The sequence below is a fragment of the Petaurus breviceps genome, unplaced genomic scaffold (genome assembly GCF_028583685.1).
Source record: "Petaurus breviceps papuanus isolate PSGF00001 unplaced genomic scaffold, PetGlider_PUasm1.0 582, whole genome shotgun sequence".
In the NCBI taxonomy this organism is placed as follows: domain Eukaryota; kingdom Metazoa; phylum Chordata; class Mammalia; order Diprotodontia; family Petauridae; genus Petaurus; species Petaurus breviceps.
The window spans coordinates 9,606,423-9,628,026 of record NW_027186390.1 but is presented as its reverse complement, the minus strand read 5'-3'; the positions used below and the strand labels follow the sequence as shown (position 1 = coordinate 9,628,026).

General features: G+C 37.0%; 1 protein-coding gene across 1 annotated transcript in view; it reads left to right on the top strand.

Moving 5' to 3' along the window:
* The first annotated feature begins 2,179 nt into the window (after positions 1 to 2,179).
* The window catches only part of LOC138173533 (testis expressed protein 56-like), a 31,698-nt gene continuing 12,273 nt past the window's right edge, over positions 2,180 to 21,604 (top strand). The window contains exons 1-2 of the mRNA XM_069103561.1: positions 2,180 to 2,372; positions 7,203 to 7,395. Coding sequence (XP_068959662.1) covers positions 2,180 to 2,372; positions 7,203 to 7,395 — 386 coding nt within the window. The remainder of the gene's footprint in view (positions 2,373 to 7,202; positions 7,396 to 21,604) is intronic.

Below are 21,604 nucleotides of genomic sequence, written 5' to 3'. Positions count from 1 at the left end.
CACACACACACATTTAGAGAAAAAGAGAAAAACACTTCACAAAAATTTTATTTCATTTGATCCTTGTAACAACACTTTGAGTAGATGTTATTATTCCCACTTCACAGATGAATAAACTGAGGCTCAGGTTAAATGATTTGCCCACTGTCATAGCTAATAAAATATTTGAGACAAGATACAAAGTCAGGTCTTCCTAGGTCCTAGTACAAGACTCTGTCCACTATGCTGCACTGACTACATACCAGCTGTGTGAAACTATCAGGTTGACTGGTTGAATTTCTCTATTTTCATTTCAATTTTTTGATGGTTACATAAACAAGCATTTTATTGTTAATTTTCTTAGACACAGGAATCCCAGTTTAGTCTTTTTTTGTGAAAATATTTTTATCTTATATTTTTTAATTTGAAAAAGTGAACAGTGGCAGTCTTAGAACTTTGTTGTGACAATTGAATTCATGAAATTTTAGAGCTGAAAAGGAAATTTTTTCATTTTACAACTTAGGAAATTTAGGCCCAAAGAGGTTAAATGGCTTGCCCAAAGCAACAAAACCTATTTAAGGCAGAAATAGGCTAGGATCCATTCCTCCTGACTCCCAGTTCAATGCTTGTTTCCATTATAACATGTTTTGAGGAAAATTCATGAGATAGATTTCACAGAAGCCTTCCATCACTGAAAATGCTATGTCTATCATGTACATTTCATCACTTGTGAAACATTTCTATGTGGCCTGCATATGGTTTCAACATTTATCAATAAATTCATAGTAACCTTAAATATTCTGTTATTTGCTGTTCAGAGTAATGATTCAGGATATATATACATACATATATATATATATATATATTATAATGGGTAGGAAAGAACAGCATGGCTTATAGCCAGCATTTGGTCATATTGTAAAAGTAGGAAATGTTTTCCTATTTATGTGTCAGATTGAATGAAACGAACTTCCTGAACACATTTCTAAGGAGGAAAAAACCAATACACATTTAATATGACAGCCATATTTTGTTCAGGTGGTTTTAGGAATATTGTTTTTTGGGGGGGGGGTTCTTTGGTTGGAGGGGGCAGGGGACATAGGAACAGAACATTTGTTATGAAAAACAGGAATCATATTTTTTCTTTTTTGGAGGGGGGATGGCAGGGCAATTGGGGTTAAGTGACTTGACCAAGGTCACATGGCTAGTAAGTGTAAGTATCTGAGGCCAGATTTGACCTCAGGTCCTCCTGACTCCAGAGCCAGTGCTCTATTCACTGTGCCACCTAGCCTCCCCCCAGGAATCAGATTTTATATTTCCTTTTATGGGCATCCACTATATTGACTGAATTACTTGTTTATAATATATGTATTTTCTTGAATAGCACTATTAGGATAAAAAAAATGTCTATGTGCTTATTATAGTACTGTTTTCTTTTTACTAACCACCCTCCCACTTAGCCCTCACCTCACCCCATTCCTTACTTCCAGTTCATGAACTACAAGCAATTAAACTACCAAAACAATTTTATGGTCAGGGAAATTGAGACCCAGAGAAGTGAATTGATATGTCCAAGGTTACACAATTAGCTAGTTCTACAGGTTAAGCCATCATGGGTTATTTTTTATTGTTTAGTATAGGTTTAGACAAGAGATCAAGAAGTAATTTGCCTGGTTTCTTACCTTTATTAATCTGGTTATTTCTTCAGCTAGTAATGATCCACTTTCCTTAGTCCTGCTAGAGTATGGTGCTGATGTAACAATGGCCCCACAGGGACTCTGGTAGGTCTTTGGAGTTTTAATTATTTACACTGTACTGTATGAGGTATTTTCTGAGGGATAGAGAAGAAAATCAGCATGTTAGCTCCCTGTACTCTTTTCCTTAGGAAAATGTACAAGTTGGATTTCCTTTCTCTGTCCAGAGTCACTGAGAGTTTTTGAGAAGGTTATTTAGAATTCCTGGCTTTCTCTAGCCCTTGAAGAAATAGCCTGCGATCTCAGAATTCTCATCCCACATCCAGGCCATTTATGACTCTTAGAATGCTCATTATTAATAGAGCATAGGGAAATAAAAAGAGGGTTCCAGCACTACATTTTGGTTTTACCAGAGACAGGAAAGAAGGAAAGGTTAGGGAAAGAACTATTCTGTCATAGGATCCATATTCTCCTTTCCTTATTTCCTGTGTCTAAATTGTGCCATCATGTCAATACCAGAAGATGTCCGAGGCTCCCTAAAATTGCCACCTTTGACCATATATCAGAAGGGGAAAACCTTTAAAGAAACTGAAGATCTCCGTAGCACCTTTGACAGACTCTCCAAACTTCACAGACTCCTCCCTGACCCTCTGAGGGACTTGCTGTGCTCCTTCATTAGTGAAGAGGACGTTCGAGAAAGTATGTCGGCTTAGGCTGGGTCACAGATTTTTGTGTGTGTGTGAACAATCTTAGCTTCCTTTGCATGGTATAGGCAACTCTTGACGTTCATGGAATTCTGTCAACACAACCTATGCCATTATTATAGGCCATGTTCTCCAAACTTTATGGGTTATTTAGGTTTTATACATATATAAGTTTGCTCATTCATAATTTCCTAGAGGACTTTTTTTTTCTTCAGTTTAATATAGTTCAACAAGTATCAATCAAGCTTGTGTCCTGCAGTGTATTAGGTGCTAGGGCAGTAAAGACAAAAACAATATAGCCTATGGAAGGAAGCAATATGAACATAAGTACACGTAAAGTAAATCAAGTAGTTGGGGGTTGGGGAAGAGCTGAGGAAATCAGGAAAGGCCTCTTGTTAGAAGGGACATGAACAGAGGCTTGAAAAGAAGCCAACAAGAGCAGGAGGTGGAGGTGAGGAGGGAATGCATTCCAGGTAAGGAGGGCAAGGCTGGTGAAGATACAGTGTAAGAGTGAAATGTCATTGACAGGGGACAACAAGTAAGTCAGTTGGTCAGGAAAGCTAAAGCAAAGAATAAGTTGTGGAGGCTGGGGGCAATAATATGTATTCAGCATGAAAAGGTAGGTTGAAACCAGATTTTGAAGAGCTATTCAAGTAGGTTTGTATTTGCCAAGGCAAGTTCTTAAAAATGACGTAATAATAATTAATAATAATGATAGCTGGCATTTATATATTGCTTTAAGTTTTGTAATGTTCTAGATATATGTCATCTCATTAGATTTGATTGTTGATGTGTGATATCTTTTTGACTATAGTAGGTCTTAATGCACATTTTAAAATATTTCTATGTACCTATAATAAATACAATTTAAATCAGAAAAATTCCTTGAGGCATTCCTCCACATCTAGTACTTTTTTCTTTTTAAAACTAAGAAAGTAGACCTAGGGGTGGTCAGGTGGCGCAGTGAGCAAGAGCGCCGGCCCCGGAGTTGGGAGACCTGGGATCGGTTCCAGGCTCAAATACTTAACACCCACATAAAATAACTGGCCATGTAACCTTGAGCCCGATTGCTTTAAAAAAATAAAAAAAATAAAAAAGAACATAGACCTAGAATTTCTTTTCTACCTCACAAATATTTCATGTTGGGCTAATTATTGAGGTCCAATTAAATATGCAATGTATACTCTAAGGATTTAGTCTTGGCATATGTAATTGTATTGCATACTTTTAAGTAAGCTTATAGTCATTGTATTTGTTTGGAAAATTTACTATTTTATTAATTCATCCATTTATTCATTGCCCATTCTAGGCAACCACTGAGTTTAGCAAAATGTATGGTAAGGTAATTAGAAGGCCTAGATAAATAAGCTAATATCGAAAGTTCCATGGGCTGATTATAAGAACATCTAGGAGGGGCAGCTAGGTGGTGCAGTGAATGGAGCACTGGCCCTGGAGTCAGGAGGACCTGAGTTCAAATCCAGTCTCACACACTTGACATACTTACTAGCTGTGTGACCTTGGGCAAGTCACTTAACTCCAATTGCCTTGCCTTCCCCCTCCAAAAAAAGAAAAAAAAAGAATACCTAGGGTCTATTCCCAAGTTTCACTTAAATGTTGGGCAAAATGACTTAGAGTGAACCTACAAGTAAAGTTGCAGATTATCCGATTATCTTTTACTTGAATTAATGACAAGGTTCATTAAACCAATGTTGTGAGTGAAAGAAAGGCCCTCTGTTGGGGGGAGGGGATCATGAAGTACTGAAGAGAGTTGGAAATATGTGTATGTAGACATACATATGTGTATATATATGAGAGAGACAGACAGAGATAGACAGATGGAGAGACAGAAGAGAATGTTTGTAATAGCATTTTATGGAATAGGAGAGATTAGTAGTCAGGGAGGAATAAAAGTTCTAGTACAGCAGAAATGAGCTATTTACGATTGAATTACAGAAATTTGCCAGTTGGTATGATGTTGCAACTTCCTTCAATGGCTTTCATCAAGGTAGAATTGGAAAGTAGTACTGGAAAAAGCAGAGAGTGGGCATAATACAAGATTAGGGTTCAGCAAGGCGTGAGTGGTAATAGGACAAGGAGACAAGTGATTCAAAGGTAAAGTTGTGATTGAACTGGTTAGCTCTCGGCCTGGGGCCAAGAATGTGAAGGGAGGAAAGTGAGATTTGAAAGGCTATTATTAGGAGGAAGAAAAATCAAGTGTTGTTGTGCTTGGCCTGAGAAGGGCAGAGCTGAAAGAAATCTGTTGTTGAGTTGCAAAGAGGAAAATTTAGGTTTTCTTCTATCAGATTATGTTCCAATGATTAGAGCTATGCCAAAAATGTAATGACCAGACTTTGGAGATAATGAGTTACTCTTCACTGCAAGTCTTCAAGTAAAGGTTGAATGATCATTTATCAGTTAGGAGGAGATTCTTATCCAAGTACAGGTTGAATGGCCTCTGAGGTCTCCTCCAACTCTGAGATTTATTGTGATTATGTATGAGATTTTTAATTTCTGCATATTAGATTGTTTTGTAGCTGGATTTCAGAGCATCTTTCTAAGAAAAATGATACTTTACACCAATTCTACCCTGGATCTGATATAGATTGATCTTGAATTAATATCTCAGTGTGCCTGTGTGCATCTTATAAAAGAGTGGGTTAGAGACAACTGTACATATGTGCATATGTAAATATAAAGGAATTTGGGCTTCTCAGATATGAATATGATAAACAGTAGCAGGTATTCAGGAATTTAAGGGGTCCTCTGAGCTTGGCTTTATGAAGTGCTCTTTTTTCCAGAAAGAGAGGATCCAGAGTATCAAGACCAAATCCCCCCTGAGCTGATATAATTTGTTGTTTGAATCCCAACACTGTTGTTATCATTCAGATATGTTATACATTGCTGGAAATGTACATTTCTGGAAATATACTGCAGCCTTCTTGTGCCCACCATGCATCTATCTCTCTAGTTACCTCTGAGTTCTCTGCAACTTTGGGTGAATATTGAGGTATTACAAGATTTACAACCAGACAGCATCCCTGGGAGAACAACTTAGTTAAAAAGATGAACTTTTAGAATATTAAAAACACAGAGTTAATTTCCCAAATTCAATCCAGTCCATTGTCTTCCTCTTATTTTACTCTGGTCCCGACTCATTCTCCCACTGTAATGTTTATACTAAATATGTGCACTGATGTACTGACCCAGGGAGCTGGTCTTCTAAGTATGTGGATTAATCTAGATGAGGGGTAGTGAATCTGCAGCCTCCAGGTAACATGTGGCCATCTGAGTCCTCAAGTAAAGCCCTTTGGTTGAATCCAAACTTCACAGAACAACTCCCCTTAATAAAAGGATTTGTTCTGTAAAACTTGAACTCATTCAAAAGGTTGCACCCAAGGACCTAGATCCCTGGTCTGGATAATAGATACTTTTCATTCATTTAGTTTTTGTCTGTGAGGATTGTTTGGTCAATCTCTTTTAAGTAATCATGGATTTACACTTACTTTGAGGATATCATTGATGAAAATATGAGAAGGGAATAGTGTAAATTATGTTTAATGATGAATTAAATAAACAAAATTTGTTTGTTGGTTACAAAAAAAAAACATTTGACTTGGTACAATAAAATTTAACTTCAATTAGGAATGTTTCTTGTATATGTTAAGACCACACTAGATTCCTTGATAAATGAAACTGGAGAACCCTCTCATATTACTATAACTGTTTGGTTGTTCATATTGATGAAAGAATGAAACAGGAAGGTACATGCTTACCAAAGGTGTTTGATACTGTTTATATAGAGTTCAAATAGAAGACAGATTCTGATAGATGATTATTGGGTTATTTGGATGCTCCTTTTGGGGGGGGGGATAATATTTAAAGCCCCTCAGACATTATCAGATCTCTTCAATGAGATCCATGATTACTTATTCTTATAGAAATACAAAATATGATTATATTAACATTTACAGTAATCACATGGCAACATGCCACTAGTCTGAGAAACATTTAAATATTGGTTCTCATCTCTCCCCCATACATATTACTGTAACTCTTCCTTATTATTGTTGTTGTTACCAAAGAAATACAAAGCATATATTAACAGAAAAAATTATCATATGGCATCTTGTCATTAGTTTGAGAAATGTTTGAATATTATTTTGCAAAAACAGCACCATTTATTGATTCATGCTTATTTCATCCATCCATTTGTCAAAGAAAAAAATTAATGCTATATTCTGTATTTTGGGGAAAAGGCCATCAGAAACAATTTTTATTAATTTATTGTTATTCTAAGTTCAAGCATCGATCTTCTTGAGAGATGTCCAAAATGATAGGGTTCCCTGATCCCTTTGGGCATACCTCCCGCATATACGATTTTTTAAAGTAACACTTATAGGAATCTTGAACAAGCAAAATTTCACGATATGATAAAACAAAGTATTTTTTGACTATCAGCTATTTGAAAATCACCATGCTTAATATTAAGTGATTCTCAATAATACTTGTTGAATAAATGAAGGGACAAAGGATTAATTATTAAGTAGCACAAATATTATTTAGTGCCATTATTATTTATCAATGTTTCTCAGACTAGTAAATAGCCTGATGCATTTATTCCTTAGTAGGCTTAAAATAGTAAAACGTAAGCGTTTCAAGTGCAATAACTGTTTCATTTTGTATCCACAGCAAGTAACAGTACTTGTAGGAGTATTAATATTGGGGGACTGTTATTAAAAGTAGGAGATTAATAAGTGTTTGCTAAATTGAATTGATAAAGTGGGACTTTGAGTGGAACTAATACTTCTTCTATTCCTGAGTATAGATAATGAATTCCCTAAACTTGAAAAGATTTTAAAAGTTAAGAAGCTGCCAAGTGAGGTTTATACAGCAACAGCACCAAATCATGTGGCCCCTTGGAGAAGAAACATTTCCAACGCAATGTTTGAAGAAGGTAGAGAACGCAGCTTTTGGAAGAAGCAATTTAAGGGGATTTTAATGTCAGCTGTAATTGCAAGGTACAGCTTGCTTCATTTTTCAAAAATTTTTTTTTTTGGACAGACCTATGGTTTCATTTGCTGTAAGGAACTCCCAGGTGAAGAAACTCCTACCAATTGCAGGTCAGCACCTGACCACTGACTTAAATAGTTGACTAGAACAATGAGAGTTAAGAGACTTGCCTAGGGTCACACAGCCAGTCAGTGTCAGAGCCAGAACTTGAAACCACATCTTCCTGAAGCTGAGGCCTGCTCTCCAGTCACCATACCACATTACCTCAAAATTTTTTCATTACCAATATGGTATTTAGAGAGAAAAAGGAGATGCAAAATTCCCTGTGCACCCCAGCTCCAAATAGCTCCACTTATTGTATATTACTTTGTACATCATTTTTACTTATCTGATAGAGGGTAAGCTTCTTGAAGGCAGAACTATTTTTGTCTTTGTATCCTCAGCACCCAGCACATTGTTTACTTCGCACATAGTAAAAGCTTAATAAATATTTGTTGAACTACAGTGAACTGACTTGTCTAAAAGCAAGTATGAACCATGAAAGACCATGTAGTGTAACAGAGAGAGCATCAGATTTGAAGTCAGGAAGCAGCTGTGAATAGAGCCTTGGGCCTGGAGTCAGGAAGACCCAAGCTCAAATGTAGCCTCAGCCTCAACATTCACTAGCAGTATGACTCTGGGCAATTTGCTTAACCTCTGTGTGACTTTAGTTTATTCGATTGTAAAAATAGCACCTACCTCACAGAATAATATTTGTGAAGTGCTTAACAGCACTTAATAAATTCTTGTTTTCTCTCTAGCCCTCTCCTCCCCCCACTCTTGCCCTTCCCTTGAGGAGAATTGGATTTGACTCTAGGTTTTTTTATTGACTTGGCTATGGGTAAGTTACTTACTGACTCTGGATCTCAGCCTCCTCATCTATAAAACGGAGACAATAACAATACTACTACCATGCTACCTACTATGTAATAACTAACTTGCTATCTAATAACAATGCTACTACTATATTACCTATTTCAAAGAGTTGTTGTGAAGAAAGTGTTTTATAAACCTTAAAGTACTAGGTAAATGTGAATTATTATATAAGTATAGTCAATGTGTTTTATTTTTGTGTGCTATCAGCTACTTATAGAAGGTACATAAGAACTTTTGACTCACATTTGGAATCGCTTGTTGAATAGATAGTGTATTTAAAGCACAACAAATGCATATTGACATCATTGTAGTTAATATTGTACTTTTTCCGTGTGTTGGTTTTGTAAAACATATATGCCAAAAGATGTAAAGCCAACATTCTGCATCCTTGTGTTATCAGTAGCTGGGTAGTTAGAAACAGGGAGGAAACTTTGAAATGGTATAATAGCATCTTATTAATGCAGATCCTACTTATCCATAATTTGTGGTAATTTGTATGTAACATCAAGGACAAAATTGCAGAATCTCCAAATTTGAGGTGACTTCAGAGGTTCATAGATTATAGAGGCTGAATCTGAGAGTTGGAAAGGGCCATCAGTGGCCATCTGGTTCAAGCCATACCTGAAAGAAACATTCACTGTCATATAAAGGAAATAGATTGTCCTGCAACAATCAAGAGGTGGGGTGAGGGTGGGGGTGGGATTTGTGTCTCTCTTAGTCATTCCTGGAAAGATTCTTGCCAGAGTTGTCCTTGATAGACCGATCCTTCACCTGGAAAATGGTCATCTATCTGAGAACCAGCATGGCTTTAGAAAGAGCCAAGGAACGGTTGGTATGGTGTTTGTTACTCAATAACTCCAGGAGAAATGCCAGTAGCAGAACAGCAATCTGTACAAAAGATTTGTCGATCTGACCAAGGCCTTTGATACTGTCAGCCAGGAGGGCTTATGGAAAATTATGTCAAAATTTGGTTGCCCAGAGAAATTCATCAGTATTGTACATCAATTTCATGATGGCATGCTTGTCTGGGTTCTGGCTAATGGAGGATGCTTTCATGCTTTCCCAGGCACCAGTGGAATGAAACAAGGCTGTGTGTGTGCTCCCATTTTTTTAGCATGATACTTTCATCAATGTTATCAGATGCCTTCTATGAGGTTGAAAATGGCATCAAGGTCAGATACTGCACTGATGGTAAATTATTTAACTTATGAAAGCTGCAGGCTAAGACTCAAGTGGAGAGAGAGTTGGTGTATATTTTTTTTTGTGCAAATGATTGTGCACTCAATGCATTTTCTGAAACTGAGATGCAGCAAAGTGTGGATTCTCTGCTGCTTTTCCTAATTTTGGCCTAACAATTAATACCAAGAAAATGCAGGTGCTCCACCATCCAGTGCCACACCATTCGTACATGGAACCATGGATTACAGCAAATGAAGAAGTAATATACTTTCTATACATAATGAGGTTGACACATGCATCACTAGAGTTAACTCAGTGTTTGGGAGACTCCAAAGAAAAGTGTGGGAAAGAAGAGGTATTAGACTGCCCACCAAACTGAAGGTCCACAGAGCCATTTTGCTAATCTCATGGTTGTAAGCCTATGAAACCTGGACAAGTCTACCAGCATCATGCCAGAAAACTGAATCTATTACATTTGAATTGTCTTAGAAAGATTCTGAAGATCACATGGCAAAATAAGGTACCAGACACTGAGGTCCTTTCTTAAGCTAAACTGCCAAGCATTCAAACTGAACTGCAGAGAATACATCTCTGATGGACTGTCCATGTTATTTGAATGTCAAGCTTACACTTACCTAAAAAACTGCTTTACAAAGGACTCACACAAAGCAGGTACTCACGTGGTGGTCAGAAAAAGTGATACAAGGAAACCTCAAGATCTCTCTGAAGAATTTTGGAATAATTGAATGACATGGGAGATGCTGGCCAAGGACTGCAGGGCATGGCATGCCCCTATCAAAGAAGGTCCTGTGCTCTATGAGCAAAGCAGAATTGCAGTAACTCAAAAGAAATGTGAGATGCACAAATTTAGACATCTCCTCTCCAAATGTTCCTTTCCCATCCTGGTTGCCTTCTGGCTTACCAGTAGAGATAAGAACTATTCCCTATTCTTCCAAAAATGCATGTCCAGAATTGAGCACAGTACTTCACATGGGACCTGCTTGTCAGCTCCCTAATCTTGGATATTATGCTTTTCTGATAATAGCTTAAGTTGACATTAGCTATTATGGTCACCATGTTGCTCTGTTAACTCATAGAGATTGTAGTTCACTAAAGCCCTTGGATATTATTTGTCCTTCATTTTTGAAGAGGACCAATGACATCATGGGGGTGAAATCTGTAAAGCCCTTGGATATTTTTCAGTTGAACATGTCTCTAGCTGTGCTGCTCCCACCTTGTACTTGTGAAATTAATTATTTGAACCCATGTAAGACTTTACATTTTTCCGTATTAGCTTTTATTTTAAATCTGACACAATGTTCTATCCTCTTAAGATCATTTTGAGCAAAGGAAGGAAGTGTGGTTAGGGTACCATTCTCACTTTACTCAGGCAGAGAAATTATACATAACAGTCCTTCCTCACCTTGCCACATGATGTTTTAGTCATGGAAGAATGAATAACTTGCTTCTGTAGATGCAGAAAAAAAGAGATCAAGTGGAAGGTTAGGAGTTTATCAAATGCTTCATTCCAAGGGATTGAGAATAAAGGCCTTTATATTTGACAGAGATATAAGAATGTTGGAAGGCAAAGAAGATGAATGGTAGGAAAGAGAGGAATACCTGATCTCACCCATGATCTCATCAATGTAGGAACTCTTTCTGTCAGTTCAGAGTGTAATTCATGCATGCTTTTTCCCCTTATGCTCTTCTTGTCCATCTCTCCATAAAGCGTCCATGGAGAATTTTTGGCAATAAACTGTAGCCTGTCTATAATGGTAATATGTCTTTCCATTGTCCTTTGAGTAATCTGCAATTTTGACTCTTCTGACAATGTGATATCCTGCAATTCATAGTCACAAAGAGAGTACTGGTGTGTAAAAGTCATTGGTTAGGATTTGTTTTTGTTTTGTGGCAGGTAGCAGCCTGAAATCATAGAAAAGTGCTCCATAATTTACCAAATGCTTTCTAACCTGTTCTTATTTCCATTTCTGGTCCCAGTTTGTCATCTATACACAGTATCTGTCCTCAAGATAAATGCACTAAGGGACTAACTTAATGGGCTGCCTATCCAACTGCACATCATAATTTGGTTACTATGCATTCTTCATCCTTTGTTTTTATATACTTGAATTATCAATTTCTGTTGCATGACCATGAATTTCATTGAGGAGGACTCACAGTGTCATGAGGCTAATGCATTCAAGACATTGTCATTCAAGAAAAGGAATCCAGAGACCCTCACCATCTCTTCCATTTGGTCTTGGAGCAAGACATCCTTTGTTTGAAGAACAAATAACTTCAACAAGGCTGTATCTCCCTGATTTTTACTTCACTTGATGTTAACGCTCAAAGGGTCATTGAATAGAGTTGTTCCTGTTTTTTCCTTCTATTAAACATACTTGTATGATCTTAACATATGCATAGGAGACCCTTTGTTAGAAGAAAACTCTAAGGATGTATTTTGCTCTGAAGAGTCCAAGGTTTTGTTTTGTTTTTGTAATTAACAGATACAATAGGACACAGTATTCTCCATGCTTCTCAGTTAATTGAGTGACTGAAGGTATAGCCTGCTATTGAAAATCACTGATGAAAGACTTTGAAAAAAGTATCATATTAAAACCCACAAACATTATAGACATAGAAGGTTTCTCTAGCTCTTATCTATCTTTTCAATATAATTTTAAAAATGTAAAAATATAATTTAAAAATATCTTTTAAATATAATCTAAAAATAGGTAAAAATAAAATAAGAGCATTATTGATACTGGAGAAAAACAAGAAGATTGCTCAGTACAAGTAGGGACAAAGCAAAGATATGGTGTCTCCCCACTATAATTTGACTTGTTTTTAGAAATGCTAGATAAATAAGAAAAGAGAACAAGAATAAAGGGACAAAACTTGACATGGAGGAGGCAGGATTATCCCTATTTTCTGAGGACATGATTGTTTACTTACAAAATCCCAGAATGAAGAAATTAGAGATGATTAGTAGCTTGAGTAATGTAGAAAGACAAAATAAATTCAAAAAATCATTTTATTTCTACATAGCAATGACAAAGTCAGAAGGAAATATGGCAAAAATGTCACTAAAATGACTGTAAAATGGATAAAAAGTAATTGAAAATTCACCCACCAAGATACATTTTTTTGTTCAGTCCATTTTCAGTTGTGTATGACTATTTGTGACCCCATCTAGGGTTTTCTTGGCAGAGATAATGGAGTGATTCACCATTTTCTTCTACAGCTCACTTTACAGATGAAGAACTGAGGCAAAAAGGGTAAAATGACTTGCCCAAAATCACACAGCTAGTAAGTAACTGAGGCCAGATTTGAACTGGTGAAGATGAGTCTTCCTGACCCCAGGTCAAGACAATATAGGATTTATATAAATATGATGGCAAAATATTTCGCAGAAAGTATTTTAAGAGCCACTGAGTACTAATGGACCCTGTCAATATAATAATAATGATACTACTTACATTGATTTATGTATTCAATTCATACCAATAAAACTACTAAAAGGACACTTTACATACTGGATAGAAGATTAGCAATTCATTTGTTGTAACTATATGGTCTAGAATTTCAAAGGAAATTATGATAAAGTAGAACTGAAAGGGCATATCATTATCAGAATTCAAATAATAAAATAGTAAGCAGGAAAATTATTTGGTACTGGTTAAAAAATAGAAAAGGAGGTGATCAGAACAGACTAAATAAGCAAGTAATTGAAAACAATAATCCAATAATCCATAAAAATAAAAAAGTGAGTGACAAGAATTGCTAGGAAAACAGGGAAGTAGTTACCAGAAATTAACATTTTTAGATCAGCATATTATATGCAGCATAATATCCAACTATAGTCAATCTTAAAAGAAAACATCATATCATAAAATAATTAGATAAAATAAAAGGAAATACCTTGTACAACTATGACTAGGAGGAGAATTCATAGCTGACAGCATTCATGGAAGATAAAGTTGGCATTTTCAATTACAGTAAAAAAGTTTTTGCAGAAAAAAAATCAATGCAACCAGAATAAGAAGAAAAGTTGTTGATTGTGGAGAAAAATCTTCACAAATATCTCTGAGAAAGATCTGACATCTAAGAGATATAAGCATTTGACATAAACATATAGGAACAAGAGCTATTCCTCAATAGAAAAATGATCAAAGGCTAAGAACAGTTTTCAAAAGAATAAATATAAGCCATCAACAACGTCAAAGAATGTCCAAAGCACTAATAATGAAAAGAACAAAATTAAAATAACTGAAGTTTTACTTCATACCCAGCAGATTAGCAAAGACAAATACGGGAAATGTTGGAACTGAGGGAAGACAGGCATGAGAATGTGCCTTCATTGTAGTAGTTCAATTGTTCTGAAAAACATATTAGAAAAATCACTAAACTGTATAAATGTTTTGACTTAGAAATGTCACTACTAGGCATATGCTCCAAGGAGTTCAAAGATGGTCCTATATACACACATTATTTGTAGCAACCCTTTTTGGAGTAGCAGAGAAATGGTATAAAAGTGGATGTCCATCAATTGGGAAATGAATGAGCAGTTGTGGTATATGAATGTAAATGGAATATTATTATGCTGTAAGAATGATGGATATGAAGAATTCAGAGAAGCAAGAAGGCTTGGATGAACTAAGAATTTATATGGTGACTACAATAAAGCAAAAGAAAACAACTCTGAAAGACTTTAGAGAACTAATCAATGCAGTGACCAGTTGTAATGTCAGAGGGCCGATAGTGAAAAATACCTTCTACCTTTCCTTAAAGAGGTGATGGGTTATAGGTTCATATGAAGTATAAATTATCAGATTTAGCATATGTGTTTTTTTTCTACATAATTGTACTCTCTTGTTATAAGGAAGAATTCTGTTGTTGGGAAGGGACGTATTGGGAAACAGTCACAATAAACATTTTCAAAATTAATTTAAAAAATCAAAATTTAAAGAATATAATAATAAAACATTTAAAAGACAAAATAATTTATAATTGTGCCAGAAAATTTACTGAATATTTTATATTCTTTGAACTCATATTCCTATTCCATAGGATAAATCCAAAGGAGGTAAAAAATAGAAAGGTCCAATAAATGCCAAATGATTCATACCAGAAGGTTTTGTGGTAGCAAATAAATGAAAACAATGTGTGAACATCGATTGGGGGAATGGATGAACAAACTGTGGTATATGAAGGTAATGCAATATTACTGGGCAATAAAGAAATGAATTGAGGAATTCTGAAAAAAACATGGGAAGGTTTGCATGAAGTGATACAGAGTGAAGAAAGCAGAACCAAGAGAACAAGACACAGAGACAAATGATAAGAATACTAAAAGGAAAGAAAGTTCTAAGTCATTGTAAAAATCAACATTTATTCCAAAGAACAGATAATGAAGTAGACATCTCTCCTTGTGGCAGAGTGGTGGGGAATCATAAAGGGTAAATTGCTGTATTTTCAGTTTCAATCGCTACTAATTGTTTTTGTTTCTTTTTTCTTGCTATGGGAAGGGTTAATTTTGTGAGGGCAGGGCAATATATACAGAAATTTTTTTGTGATATAAAAATCATTAAGAAAACAGGAGAAAAGGGGAAGCAAAGGAGAAAAATAACCTTCAAAAGCTGTTGTGTTGCCTTTTCATATTTATATCAAACAAGATTGAACTGTCCCATACAAGTTTGGTCCCTAAGTGGAGCCTAAACTAGTAAAAGATCATAGCTGGGCAGGATGCATGATCTGGGTCCTGTCCTGTCCCAAGTTCAAGTCAAGTGACCAGGTCAAATGAAATTCAGGAATGGAGAACAATCTTCCAATGCCAGGATCTAGGTAGATTGGTTGTTCAGTTGGAAAAAGCTAGAGGCAGGAAGTGGTGTCACAAACAGAAGCAGAGCCATAACTAAAGATTCCCAGTAAGATTCAAGAAAAGAACTAACAAGAAGCAAAGTCTGATTTTCAGACTGCAAAATTTGATGCCAGGAAACAGTCAAGATTTTGATCCAGAGCTAGGTAAGGAATGTGAATGTAATTTTTCATAAATTTCAGGGACTATGTGAGTTTTTAATCCATCTGTGTAGCAGCTGTTCTCCATTTTCCCAACGCCACCCTCCCTTCCTAACTTCCATCAGCTGCAAAACTCATTTTTCTATTATTGTCCTCATTTATCTTCCATGGAAACTATAGAGTAGTGGTATTGTTCACACGTCCGTCAGCTGGAGGGCTCTTTGTGCCATCTCTATCTTAGCATGTAAATTATGGGGAAACGCTATTCCAGGTGGTCTTTTTGGCTCCTAAAGTCAAGGCAATGGGTTGACATTGGTGAAAAACCTTCAGCAATTCAGGACATAAAGGTGGGGAGTTGGGTCCCATGTCATTTGCCTTTGTTGTATTCTTTTTTTAAAATTTTTTCAAATGCTTTATTAACTTCTGATTTACATCATTCATTTCTGCCAGATTTTGAGTTACAAATTTTCTCCCCGTTTTTCCCCTACCCACCACCCCAAAAGAGCAGTCCCACAGTATATCCCCTCCTCCAATCTGCTCTCTCCCATATCTTCTCCCATACCTCCTTCGACTTTTCGAGTAGGGCATGGTGGATCTCTATGCCCCAGTGCTTGTATATCTTATTTCCCAATTACATGTAAAATAGTATTAATAATAGCATATATATATATATATATATATATATATATTTAACATTTGATTTTAAAACTTTGAATTCCAGATTCATTTCCTTCCTCCCTTGTCACCCACCCTTACTGGGAAGATAAGTAGTTCAGTATAGGTTGTACATGTGTAGCTTATACAAAACATTAACATAGGAGATATATTGTAAAAGACTGACTATATTTCCCTCCCTCCTATCCCACATCCCACTTGTTCTATTCTCTATTTTGATCCTGTCCCTTTTCAAAAGTGGGTGCTTCCAACTTCCCTCCCCCCCGCCTGTCCTCCATTCCATCATACACCCTCTCATCCCCTTGCCCCCTACTCTCCTGTAGGGTAAGATACACTATTTAGTGTATATGTCATTCCTTCCCTAACCAAATTCAATGAGAATAAGGTTGACCCATTCCCTTTTGCCTTCCTGTTCTTCCCCTCCATTGTAACCATTTTCCCTTGCCTCTTCTATATGAGATTGTTTACCCCATTCTGTTTCTCCCAATCTCCTCTCATTATATTCCTCTCTTACCTCTTAATTTCACCTTTTAAGTATCATCCCTTCCTATTAAATTGGTCCTGTGCCCTCTATCTATGTATACCTGTAAACATATATACACACATTCACATATGTCTTCATACGCCTGTATACCCTCCAATATAGACACACACACACACACACACATATATATATATATATAATATATATATATATATACATATATATATATATACATATATATATATATATTTCTATTCCCTTCAACTATTTTCATACTGAGAAAAGTTTCATCAGGTAAAATTATCGTTTTTCCATGTAGGAATGTTAATAATTCAACTTTGAAAAGTTCCTTATATTTTTTCCCCCTGTTTACTTTCTCATGCTTCTCTTGCTTCTAGTATCTGAATGTCAAATTTTCTATTCAACTCTGGTTTTTTTCATCAAGAAGGCTTGAAAGTCCTCTATTCCACTGAATGACTATATTTTCCCCTGAAACATGATACTCAGTTTTTCTGGGTAGGTGATTCTTGGTTTTAATCCCAGCTCCTTCGCCCTCCAGAATATCATATTCCAAGTCCTTTGATCCCTCAATGTAGAAGCTTCCAGATCCTGAGTTATCCTGATTGTGTTTCCACAACATTCAAATTGTTTCTTCCTGGCTGCTTGTAATATTCTCTCCTTGATCTGGGAATTTTGGAACCTGGTTATAATATTCCTAGGAGTTTTCTTTTGGGGATCTTTTTCAGGAGATGATTGGAGGATTCTTTCAACCTCTATTTTGCCCTCTGGTTCTAAAACATCAGGGCAGTTTTCCTTGAAAATTTTTTGGAGGATGATTTCTAGGTTCTTTCTTTGATCATGGCTTTCAGGTAGTCCAATAATTTTTAAATTCTCTCTCCTGGATCTATTTTCCAGGTCAGTGGTCTTTCCAATGAGATATTTCACCTTGCCTTCTATTCTTTCATTTGTTTGGATCTATTTAACAGAATCTTGATTCTTCATAAAGTCATTAGCTTCTATTTGCTCCAATCTAATTCTGAAGCAATGATTCTCTTCAGTGAGCTTTTGAGATTCTTTTTTCCATCTGGCAAATTCGGCTTTTTAAGGCATTCTTCTCCTCATTGCCTTTTTGAGCCTCTTTTGCCATTTGTGTTAGTCTTTTTTTTTAAGGTGTTATTTTCCTCAGTCAGGCTGTTGACTCTGATTTCATAGTTTTCTTGTATCATTCTCTTTTGTCTTCCCAATTTTTCCTCCACTTCTCTTATCTGCTTCTTATGGTCCTCTATGGCCTGTAATCAGATTGTATTTTCCTTTGAAGCTTTTGATGCAGGAGTTCTGACTTCACTGTCTTCCTCCTGTTCCATGCTTTGATCCATTTTGTCCCCAAAATAGAAGTCTAATGTTGGATTCTTCTGTTTGCTTTGCTTCCTTTGCCTGGTCATGTTGCCACTCAATTAATTGACTTTTGGGCTTTTTGCCACAGTAGGACTCTGCTAACAGAAAGGAGAGCTTTGTACCAAATGCTGGGGTTTTCTCAGCTGCCAGAGGTATTAGTTGGGTGCCCTCTCTGAAGCCTCCACATGCTCTGGAAACCTGGTTGCCTACCCCAGGAACTCCAACCTAGACTGCAATCCAGATCCAAGCAGGTTAAAGCAAGAGCAATTACCCCTCAGACTGGTTGCTTGGTCCCCCTATACTCTGCAGGCCAGGAGCTGAAGCTTCCATGTGGTGGTGGCTCCACCGCAGCCCTCAGCGGCTTCTCGTCCCAGGGGCAAAAGCCAACACACTCCCAACTAGGGTCCCAAAGTCTACACTGCACTGACCTCTAACTTTGTCCTTAGCATCTATGTGTTGATAATTCTGGAGACAGCCACAGCTGCTGGTGATCTGGAGTCCCTCCAGCTGGCAGCTGGTCAGGTCCGCCCTAGGGCTAAAACCTCAGCGTGGGGATGGGTTCGGCTTCCAGAGTGCTGCACTGGCTGCTTGCTGCAGGGCTGTCTTCAGCAGGAGGTTAGATTCTCTGTATCATTTTGTGGTTTATGTAGCTCCAAAGTTTGTTCAGAGTCCCCTTTTTCATGGATTGGAGGTGGTGAGACCCTGAGGTGCAGGGAGGTCCTGTTTCTACTCCACTATCTTGATTCGGCCCCGAGGAGTTAGTTCTAATCTCCCCTTTGTTGTATTCTTGTCCTAACTAGTTTTGGAGATGCCCACATTATCTATAGGAGTAATGTTTTTCTCTTACCAGAAGTTCCTCAGCACCAAGGTTAGGTGTGGGTATGATGGGTACAGGTCTTGCTTGCTGTGTGAATGCTAGGAAAAAATATTGGTGAAACAGAGTGAATAAATGTGAATGAAGGGCATCATAGATGATACAGTGGAAGAGGGGGAAGGGAAGTGAATAAACATTTATGTAATACCTACTATGTGCAGGCACTGGGCTAAGTGCTTTACAAATATTATCTTAGTTAATTGTCACAACAACCCTTTGGAGGTAAGTGCTATAAGGCAGACAGAATTAAATGACTTGCCCAGGATTACAGAGATAGTTAAATGTCTGAGGATGGATTTGAAATCAGGTTTTCCTGACTTCTGACCCAGAGCTCTTTCCATTTGTGCCTCTGAGGAAGGATCCTATTACTCAATGGGTCAGGTTGTTTGAGAGCTTTTCTTTACCATCAGTTAAATCTGGGCACCCATGTGCAAAGACTCTCCTGGGGTTTCTCTTGGTGTCTGCCCACATTTCATGGGTCTCTTTGGTTGTGTGAAATGAATATTGGGCTGACTCTAAAACCCATTGCTACTGTCTATTTCTAGCTCCCAAAGTTCAAGGGTGTAGACAGGGTTGTGCATGCAGGAAGGAACTAAGAGTGAAAATCATAGTCTGAGTGAAAAAGGAAGAGTAGAGTTAGTTCTTATAGCTAAAAAACCTTCTGTGACATGTCTGTGGTCACACAGCTTGTGTAAACAAAAGTACCCATTGATCCCAGGTTTGACTAAATCTGGTACCTTGTCCACTCTAGTGTGCTGCACCTAACTTCCATCAATGAGTTCACATCAGTGGGACTGATGATCAAGATCCTGCAGGTAGTAAAAGAACTCAGGTATGACTACAAAGCCTCTGTCAGTGATCTTCAAGAGATTCTGTAGAGTACAAGCAGTATTGCAGGACTGGAAAATGGTCAATGTTTTCCAGTTTTTAGAAAAGAGAAGAATTTTAGATCTATAAATGATAACTTGAGGAGTTTGACTATGATTCTAGGCAAAATTCTTTGACATATCAAGAAAGGTATGCTTTGTGAGCAGAAAGGCAAGCAATGATCTCTAAAAAGTATTATGATCTTAGGTCATGCTAGATAAATCCATTTCCCTTTTTTGACTAGCAGGTAGAGTAGAGAAATGTTGGAATAATAATAACTGATATTTATATATGATCATATATTATAGCATATCAATGGAGCAGTAGACAGAACACCAGCCCAGAGTCAGGAAGACTCATCTTTCTGAGTTCAAATCAAGTCTCAGACACTTACTAGTTATGTGACCCTGGGCAAGTCACTTAACCCTGAGCTGGAGAAGGAAATGGCAAACCACTATAGTATCTTTGCCAAGAAAATCCCAGATGGGGTCATGGAGAGTTAGACACAACTAAAATGACTGAACAACAAATTTCTGTGCAGTTTTAAGTTTGATAAAGTTCTTTACATGCTTTATCTTTTTAATTGTTCTGATGTATTTTTTATTCTGAACTTAACCAACTCCAAATGAAATGAGAATTCCCTTATATTTATATTAAAACAGAAAAAGAGGACTGTTCATGAAATTGTGAATCTCTTATTCTTGACATGTGTTATATATTTCTCATTAAAAAAAGAAAAAGCTTAAGGGAGGCTAGGTGGCACAGTGAATAGAGCACCAGCCCTGAAATCAGGAGGACATGAGTTCAAATCCAGCCTCAGGCACTTAACACGTAGTAGCTGTGTGACCTTGGGCAAGTCACTTAACCTGAATTGCCCTGCCTCCCCCCCTCCAGAAAGCAAGAAAAAAAAAGCTTGCTTGAATAGGTCAGGCTGGAGCTATTTTAATTGCATGCTACATCTCCTCATCTTTATCCTTTCTTTGAATTTAGTACATTGACTTTTTTCTTTAACAAGTAGATGATCTGACTGTATAGAGGCAGCTGATTTGGAAATGATTCCCACATTGATAATTGGTCATTTTTTATTTGTTAAAATATAATGTAATCAATTCCTCCTCCTTTTGGTGTATGGTTAGTGGGTGTTCTCCATGTCCAGCACTTATAAGGATTTCTTAAAGAAAGTATCCAGAGGTCCACAGGATCATAAATTTAGATATGGAAAGGATATCGGAGATCATCTGGGGACCACAGAGGAGAAAGCAACTTGCCAAAGGCTCATACAGCTAGTTAATGGTAGATTTGAACTCACACCTTTGCATCCTAAATCCATCCAGGGATCTTGTCCACATAGACACAAGACTTCTATATGGTTTAAAATCTTTTGACTTCTCATTGTTTCTTGTCTTTGAGTCACATTTTCCAATATACATCTTTTGGGGAGCCATCTTGTCCTATGCCCAATTTTGCATTAACGTCACTGAGTATTATTAAACTATATATTGATTTAATTTGGAGGGTCTTCTTGAGTTATTCACAGCATTTTTCTACCTCATTGTCTTCTGAATTATTTGGCAGTAAACTTATGCTTCCTCAGCTCTTATTTTCGTTCTTTGTAATTCTTGTCACTAGAATGGTATAATGACTTAGTAGAGAGAGTGCTGGATTTAGAAAAGACCTGGATTCAATTCCTTCCTTATATACTGTCTGTGTCCCCCTGGACAAGCCATTTAACATCTCTAGACCTCAGTTTTTCCCTTCCTTCTTTCCTTCCTTCCTTCCTTCCTTCCTTCCTTCCTTCCTTCCTTCCTTC